Source organism: Phyllostomus hastatus, unplaced genomic scaffold, assembly GCF_019186645.2.
Source record: "Phyllostomus hastatus isolate PE091 unplaced genomic scaffold, TTU_PhHast_1.1 phas_contig_36, whole genome shotgun sequence".
Lineage (NCBI taxonomy): Eukaryota > Metazoa > Chordata > Mammalia > Chiroptera > Phyllostomidae > Phyllostomus > Phyllostomus hastatus.
Genome location: NW_025333862.1, coordinates 1,560,027 through 1,569,505, shown reverse-complemented (window position 1 = coordinate 1,569,505; position 9,479 = coordinate 1,560,027). Strand labels below are relative to the sequence as shown.

The following is a 9,479-nucleotide window of genomic DNA, read 5'->3' as shown; positions in this document are numbered from 1 at the left end:
ATATCACTTTCTAATGATACATTGAAGACCATTCTTTAAAATATAAACATTTAGCTTTGTGAACAATTACCCCATATCAGATGTCTGGTTTTTACATCCTGATTTTCAAAATTAATGAATCAGAATAAAATATATGACTTGAAGTAATTAAAATATGTATTTCTGACTTTCTACTCATCAGTTAACATTTTTTTCTGTTAAATCTGAAATGTTTTTCAATCAACCATCTAAATTGGGTCATATAACAATTTCCTGGAATAGGTAGATTACTCACTACTATCCCCTGCATATACTCAATAAAATTTATACAAACTTCCAGTGATCACCTGATTATTAAATGGTAGAACTAAGACCTCAAATTACACACATCTGCTTAAAAAATAGCACACTCTCTATTATCTCAAGCTTTCTTTGTATTTCAGTTGCATAGTTCATTGTAAAAAAAATAATATTACGGGTTTTAGATTCTCTTATTCAATGTAATAATACTAAATAAATAAAAGAAAAAACAAATAAAATTATAAAGGTACAGTAAAAGAAGATAATGTGAAAAAAACAGTTCTATTTTTTATTATGTTTGCACAATTTAATAATATATGATTTTTCAAATAGAGGTAGGGGGCAAATAACTTTAGAGAACTTGAAGTGGTAAGAGTTTATATAGATACAATAAACTGCAAAGTGTTTTTCTCACATTTTTGAATAATGTTTTTCTAATATTCTCAGCCATTTAGGAGACAAAAATTAGATATATTTTAAAATAAGAACTAATTATGGAGAAACAAAAACAATATTTTAATAATGAAATAATGATGACCTCTCTTCCAAAAAAATAGCCTTGCATTAAAATTAACATATTGTTCCTGTTGTTAAATGAGCAGAGAAAGTTGGTGTCCAGAAAATCTACAGTAAACATGAATTTTATTGATGCAAATTGAAAAGACTACAGAATTTTTTTATATAAAGCATTTCTTGGAGTTTCCGAGCCCAGGAGAGGAAAATCTGATAACTAAGAAGAGGTTCAGGCAAGCTGGGCAATGCAGATTAAATTAGTGTGTGACAAACATATCTGCCCAGACCTGATAACCATGACCAAATACAGTTATCCTTCAAATTGTTCCCACTCTTGTAAAATTAAATGAAGACTTCTTTTTAGTGAAGCTGTCTGTGCTGAACTGAATCTTCCTCTATAGATTCTCAGTATTCATGGAGTGAAACAACACTGTTTTGATGATTTACATGAATCTAAACTTCCACAGCATCTGTTATGCATTCTTTACCTAACCTCCTCTAACCAGGGTTTCTGTGTCATGAGAGCCAATAAACATTCTTGTAAAACTATAAAAGTGGCAAGAGGTCAGAGGTCCAAGTGTTAAGTCACAAAGGTTTAAAATTTTCTCATTATGCCCTCCCGTCTGTCCCAAGTATGCACCCTGATACTCATACTGATAATGGTAAACAATGCTTAGAGACTGGAAAAACTTTGCCAGTCTAAAAGGACTGAGGAGATAGGGTGGTACTAAATTTTAAGTCAGCAGCTACCAAGATAATAGCCAGAGTGTTGTCAGAGAATTTTTTACCTTGAATCTTTTCTAGATACCATGACTGAAAATTCAAACGACATTTCTTCATCAGTATGAAACCCCTTTTCTGACTGTGTCCTGTGCATATTTACATTGTTACCTGCTTTAAAGACTATTATCCTTATCCACTTTTATTTTATTTCAGGATGGCCAGTCCTGATGATTGTACTGTATCTTTCATTTAATCATAGGTTATCGCATGGTTGGCACTCTTGGTAAGAAGATTGTGGAATAAGACAATCAGAAATGTTGATAGACTAAGAGAAGACTGACTAAAACAGGTGAAAACATGGTGCCATGATGATCATACTCATACAGATTTGATTTTTTTAAAAAAACATACAAACCAGGTAACTGTGGAATGAGCTTACCTCTCAGAGACTACTTCTTTGTTGTCATAAAAATGGGAATTATGGCCATGGCTGGTGTGGCTCAATTAATGGAAAGGTTGCTGGTTAGATTCCTAGTCAGGGCACATGGCTGGGTTGTGGGCCAGGTCCCTAGCTGGGGGATGTGTGAGAGCCAATTGTATCTTGCACATGTTTCTCTCCTTCTCTTTCTCACTCTCTTCCCCTCTCTCTAAAAGTAAATAAATAGAATCTTAAAAACAGGGATTATGGTACTTGTTTTGAAAATTTTGTAAGGATTACAAACTAATGTAAAATAATCATGATGATATGTACATTATTAAGGTAGAGTCTAATTAAAGATTGTTCTTCTTACCTGTTCAATACAGACCAGGAATATTACCTCCTCACCCCAACTCCAGTCAGAAGTTCCTTGGTGTATGTGATGTAACGCATTCTTTAAGATTTGTGTTCCTGCCTTTAGTACTCAAATTTAACTTGAATATAATAAAACTATATGAAAAAGTAAAGTACTAAACTTATAAGGAAAGAATTTAAAGTTCTCTTGATTTCTTCCAGTGAGATGATATAGGAATAAGGAAAACCAGAAATGTAAAACATTGATACAATCTAGTAGATCATGAAAGCTAGATTATTCAAATTGGATTTACACTGGAATGGATAGTACCACTGCTTTATAGGAAGATCTGAAACCATTCTACTATTTTTATTTGTTTGTTTGTTTAATTTTCATAAAGTTGCCTTAAAAATCCATGCCTTCGTAAAAGAATTTTTACTTCTTTCACTCTCCATTAAAAATAGTTAATGAAACAGGAGGACTTTTATCTCACATTTTAGATCTCAGTCTCATTTTGAAATGATTTGTAACTTTGTTACTTTGTCAAATGAGGTATCCTAATTTTTGCTTTATGAAATACAAATAAACATATGTGTGTTAAATTCCTTTGTTCCTTCTGTTTAAATTATTAAGGGTAGATCTAAATCAGGTTTTAAGAATCCAATCTATGAGGACAGTAATAATTATTTTTTCTCTTTAGGCAAAGGCTCTACAGCAAGAATTAGAATATCTTGTTGACATCAGGGATGTTAAAAATCTGCCCTGTGGGTTGTATGAAGTTGTTGAGTTGTATTTCCTAGGGATATACTGAAACAAGAACTTATGTATGCACTAAATTCTTGTAATTCTGCACAGAGTCTGAAAAATGGGGAACACAATATTTTAAATTTATGACTTTCATACAAAAATTTGAAACTAATAAAAGAAACAAAACACAACATAATGCAGCCTCTTTATCTTACAGCTATACCTTTTTTCTTTCTAATTTTCATCTAAAAAGAACTTTTCGTTTTTTATAAAGTGCTACTGAGGAACTTTAAGAGCCATAATTCCTCAAAACAGCTGAGTCACTCAGCATCTGTGAACGTTTGCAACTGCCTCAGCTGAATCTGTCTCCTGAAGATAATGTAGGTTATAGCTGGTGGGATACTGAGTCCAAGCAAGAGGCTTTTTTCCCTCCCTCTGCCACATATGTAACATTTCTCTAGTCATTCTCTGAATTAGACTAGACAATTCCACTTGAATTCTCTCTCCTTCTCTCTCCATCTCTCTCGTCTTTCTCTCTCTGATACATTTTATTTTCCCAGGTTTTAAATTTTTAGGAAAACTGGAACACTTTCCAAAGGAAATGGTGAGTACAGTTTGCCCCTAGTATAATTAGAAAAGCTACCTCCTTCGAACATTCTGTACTATCTTTGACAGGAAGAATAAGAACTGTTTTTTTTTTACTGTTATGAAGTAAAGAAGTTAAATTTTAATTCTCACTTTTGTGAATGTTTCACTTTAAACAATGACCTTGAAGTTGTGACTATACAGCACTAAAATCCACTATGAGCTATTTACATGGGTTTCCAGAGAATGACTAATGTGGAATTACAGAGAATTTTAATGTGGAATAAAATGATGCACAATAATGATTTGAGTTTCCATAGAATCATTTAATTCTATAGCCAAACTAGTAAAAGCCACTGAGAATAGTAATTGTATTCAGAAAGAAAGAGAAAGAAGGAAGTTTTGAACTTTATATTGAGTGCTCTGGTTCAGATAAGAGGGGAAACTGTCTTTATCCAGATGAATTAAGATGGACTCTGTGGACAATTTGCAGGATATTGTCACAAATGAGATTCCACTACAGAAAGAAAATATTTTATGTTGTTTGAAAGTACACTGTTTTATATTTTAAAAGACAACTAAGATATTAAAAATGTGAAATTTGTGATAATTGGGTAGAAGAGAGGCTGAACTTCTGGTTTGTAGTACTTGTGAATTAGGCAAATAAGAGTAAAAAAATATATGGGCTACATTTTTCAAGTAAGAAGCAGAAATATATATTTTTTCAAATATATATTTATTGGTTTTTTGTATTTTTCAATATTTTAAAACTTTTTGTGTGTATCATTAGTGAAGTTAATTGCAAGCTATTTTTACATCATTCATTAAATTGAGTTCAAAATGATTAGCACTTGTCAGCCTTATTAACCTTTGAAAGCAATAAAATTACATTTTTTTATCTATCTGAAACTGTGATTTTACTAATTTAAACATAACTTGTATTATTCATCCAAATTCTATTTGGATTTAATAAATTCTGGCATAAGTTTATCTGAAAAGTCAGAAAGTGTTCAGGCTGATCAAGAATTATTAGCCTAGTTGTACATATAAATGTACTCAGCCCTTCTAACAAGTTTTATGGGATTAAAAATACCTGAACATAAGCCCAACAAGAGTAAATACCTTGGGACACATAAAAGGGACAGCATACTAGAAATTTGAGAACCAGAAATGGATACAAGATATTTTAACTTGCAGGCTATGGACAGCAGTGGGCCAAAGGTGCTAGAAACAGCAGAAGAGATCCAGGAGAGGCGTCAGGAGGTGTTGACTCGGTACCAGAGGTTCAAGAAGTTGGTTGCAGAGAAGGGCCAGAAACTTGAAGAGTCCTATCACTACCAGGTTTTCAGAAGGGATGCAGATGACCTGGAGAAATGGATTTTGGAGAAACTCAAGATTGCAGGAGATAAGAGCTATGAAGACCCAACTAACATACAGGTCACTCAATTCCACTAACTTCCCCAGAACAGAGCAAATGATCTCTAAAAAGGGAAATATTCTTGTAATGTAAATGTGTATATGGTTAACTGTAGGAGGAGGAGGATGTAATAGAAAGATAGATTATCTGTTAGGGACAGTAATTTTGCCCTTAAGTAGTCTATACCTTCAAAATAAAGTATGGGCTACTCAAGCTTCAGTACCTCATTTACACAGGAAAACCATTCTAAATAACATTCTATGAATATATTATTCAGCTGATGTTAAAATATGGACAAAGTAGTGACCAAGAATTTATTCATGTGATTTTAATATTTTGTGACATTAAGGATGGAACTGAGGTGAAGAGACATCAACACTTCTGAAACAATTGATTTCCACTCTCCTCAGAAAGACATGAGTTAACCTGGGTTTTTCCTAGTTTTCTGCAAATGGTTATTCATATCTCTAGTTAAGTCCAAATTAACTAGACTGAGAGATCCCAGGGGTAGAAGTTTAGGGAGGTTCTTACTCTTATATATGTTATAACATATAGCATAATCATGATCAGAAGAGTTACATGCCTAAAAGGGACAATTATTATTATTAATTATTTAATTTATAAATGAAATGTATTAATTTATACATGACAACAATAATATAATTTGATATGTATAATTTATGGAAAAGGCATTATTGTAATAGTTATCTTCTTCATCGTTCTCTACTGCACTTAGTTTTTGTTTTCTAAAAAGGAATTTTTTTCCGAAGAAGAAAAACGGTGTTGCATTCTTTTATTTCCCCAGAAAACAATTGAGATTTTAAAATAATAAGGTATTGCATTGCATGGAAATTTCCCCCCCCCCAAAAAGTACATGAATAAAACCTTTCTCTATGATCACTGACTTTGAACCTGGGACCCTTTAAAAATCTGTGTGCTACCTAGAGTGACCATTTCTTTTAGGATGCAACCATTCCAGCTATGGTTATAGGTGATCGCTCACTCTGAGTTGAGCAACAAATAGTTCTGACTGAAAGTAAGAAGAGAACAAAGAGACCTCTTTATGGTTCATGTAGAGTAGGCTTCATTAGCTATAAACTCTGATTTCTAAACTTTAGGGAAAATATCAAAAGCATGAATCCTTTGAAGCAGAGGTACAAGCAAAATCAAGGGTCATTCCTGAGCTGGAAGAAATCAGGAAAGTCCGATTTGCTGAGGGACATTTTGCCCATGAGGACACCAAGGTAAATATGTGGTGGAGCTTTCAAAAATAAGTTTCTAACTGTTGATTACTTTATCAGGGCTTTAAATGATTAAACTGAATATAAACTTTGATGTAGTTGGTTTGGAATTGGTGCTCTTGTTTCTTATCTTCTGTAAGGATGGAGTAAGAAAAATTATGGGATGTTCTTGTGTTCCTTGAAGTGTGGAGAAGAGTTATGATACAAAAGTTGTTATTTTTGGCATCACATTCCTCCTTATGCCACTGTAGAATAAATTAACCCAAGATCAAGCCCACTTCAATCTGGTTCTACGTTAACCAGATGAATTGAGTTTCCCAAATATCCTAATTATTTCTTCAGACTTCAGAGTCTTTGTCACCTAAACTTTGCAAACAAATGATGCTCTCCATTTGAAATCTTTTTTGAAATATCCTTTTATCTATAATCCCTCTTTCTCTTCCTAGTCCACATGCTATGACTAACTATTATAAATCTTCAAACCCTCCTAATCACTTTGAGAAGCTCTTAAAATCCCTTTTCTTCAGAAAATCCCGCTTGGAAATTGAAGGCCACTACCACCTTGGAACCCACTAATAACATATCAGATCTTTTCTGATTTAATCTATGAACTCTTCCAACATATTTTTGTTAATATAATCAACTCAGGATCTTTTTATATATGTTTTTTTACTGTTTATGCATTTTTTAAACTGCTAAAATATTTGTATCACATATTTAAAAACTAGGGCTGGTCTTCCTATATTTAGCAAAATCTACCTCATGTTACTTGTCAACAAAATATAGTCAGGAAACACAGACTTTAATCAGAATAGAACCTTATTGAAATAGAAATCTGTAACCATAAAATCTTAAATGTTATTTATTGATGTAAAATATAAATCATTTCTGCATTACTCACAGTTTTGTGTGCTATCAAGTTACCACATCAATAAAAATATTTGAGAAATGTTTAAAACATCTTATCTACCAAAATCACTAGGGTTTTGTCAGATTATATCATGAAGCATTTAGAGATAAATGTGGTCTACATACTATCTTGAACAGTGGAGTAGTTAGTTGTAAGACACATGATTCTTGAAGATATGACATAGAGGCGAACTTCAATTTTATGAGATATGTGCTATAGATTCTTCAAGTTAATCTTGCATCAAAGATCTCAACTCTATGGTCTCAAATTTTCTTATTTCCTTGGTGTTATTGATTTTATTTTTGTAAGCCAGGAAGATATGTTTTTGGCAAACAGTTCATTCTGAGTTTCTTATGTGACTTTGCACTGATTAGAAAACTCTCTGCCTATTATCTACCTGTTAAAATTCTGTTTCTCATGGTCCAGTTCAAGTGAGCACTCTTCAGGGAATTTCTACTCCATCCTGTCTTAGTGTTTGTAATCCCTTTATCCTCTAAAACATAAAAGAATATCTCAAAGAAACTGTCTTATGGGAGATAATATCTGATTTAATTTAATATTTACTCCCATACACATCCCATTTTCTCTCTTAAATATTTATTGAGCAATTAATGCACAAGTGAATGGGAAGAAATATTTTTACCTAGGTCCTTCCCTGCACAAATGTCTGAGTCTGTGCCTACTCCACAGCCTCTGTAACTTAGTAGATTTTCCTTTCTTCCCCAAAGGTCCATTTGGAGGAATTATGCCGTCTGTGGGACCTGCTGATAGAGCTGACTCACGAGAAGGGCACACTCCTTCTCCAGGCCCTGAAGCTCCAGCAGTACTTGCAGGAATGTGCTGACATCTTGGAGTGGATTGGAGATAAGGTATAAAACTAAACAGGTGCATTTAGGACTTCCCACTTCTCTATCCCAGGTATCTAAACCAATTTAATATAAGCTATTAATTAAAAATAAAGTCAAGGTGTCTGTTTCTGGACTTTGTTCCTTGAAAGATGGATACATTTTGGCAAAGATTTAGAGGTATTCAGGATGTTTTTAACATTGTAGGGGAAGGATAAATCTAAATTATGACTCTGAATATGAAGAAGGCAAGACTTATACAAAAACTGTGCATTGAAGACAATCTAGACTTGTCCCCCTTTCACCTTCCATGATATTTCACCCCCTTTTCTACATTTTCCTTCTTACTGTAGGTCTAGGTTGACAGTATTTCCAGTTCTTTCCCTACCCCCTTGTCTATCAGTGCTTATAACTATGAAGTTTTCTTTTTTATAAATACTTAAAGATTAATACTATAGTTAGAACTAAAGATTTATACAAACAATGCTTAGCACAATGACTTTGTAAATATTTGTTATGTTGAATTTAGTAGAAGCAAGATGAATTTATTTTTGTGCTCCATATTTATGTTTTATGTTCCAAGACATAAAAGGTGCTTCCAGGGGCTCTAACAATACCTGTGATACCTCTGAAGGATCACCCCAAAGAGCACTATCCCTTGGGTCATGGTGACACTTTAGGAAATATACTTCTGCTTCTGGCTTTTTCTAGAAGTGGTTCTCCCAGGCTCCACCTGTATCTTTTTTTGAGTTACCCTAAGAAGCAGGAAGGGATTTGAAGCCTTTTACCTGTAGGAATTCCTAAATCTTTTCTGGTGATTCAATAGATGTTTCTGTGTCTACAGGAAGCCATAGTAACATCAGTAGAACTGGGTGAGGATTGGGAACGCACAGAGGTTCTGCATAAGAAATTTGAAGAGTTCCAAGTGGACCTGGCAGCTCGAAAGGGGAGAGTGGATGGAGTGAACCAATATGCTAATAAATGTGCTGAGGTAAGGTAGAGAGCAAAAGTCAATCCAGGAATAGGGTTCTGATCTTAAAGAAGAATTTTTAGCCATTAATAGGTGGGGCATGAGGTATATAGGGCATTCTGAGGAAACAGAAGGATGCATGTCCTTAGAGTAATGTGCTCAAATCAATTTCTTCCCCTGTGTGGATCCATCCTTTGCCAGTCCTTGGGAATGGAAATGTGAGTGTGAGTATATAGAGAAATGAAATATACAATGAGATAGCTCCTTCACTGTGCAGTACACAAATTACTCTTATTTATGCAGCACTCGTTCTTTATGAAGAAGAATTACAATAAAGCAACAAAGAATATAAAGTAATGGTGGGCCACTACATGTATGTATGCATATATATATATACGATGCACTCACTATAGATGATTTTTATGCTGGGGTGGAGAGAAAGAAGGCAAATTTTACCTCAGTTGCTTAAGGAAACA

General features: G+C 33.6%; 1 protein-coding gene across 1 annotated transcript in view; it reads left to right on the top strand.

Annotated features, from left to right (window-relative positions):
* The first annotated feature begins 3,487 nt into the window (after positions 1-3,487).
* The window catches only part of SPTA1 (spectrin alpha, erythrocytic 1), a 181,203-nt gene continuing 175,211 nt past the window's right edge, over positions 3,488-9,479 (top strand). The window contains exons 1-5 of the mRNA XM_045841426.1: positions 3,488-3,639; positions 4,818-5,057; positions 6,156-6,281; positions 7,917-8,057; positions 8,878-9,024. Coding sequence (XP_045697382.1) covers positions 3,637-3,639; positions 4,818-5,057; positions 6,156-6,281; positions 7,917-8,057; positions 8,878-9,024 — 657 coding nt within the window. The 5' untranslated portion in view covers positions 3,488-3,636. The remainder of the gene's footprint in view (positions 3,640-4,817; positions 5,058-6,155; positions 6,282-7,916; positions 8,058-8,877; positions 9,025-9,479) is intronic.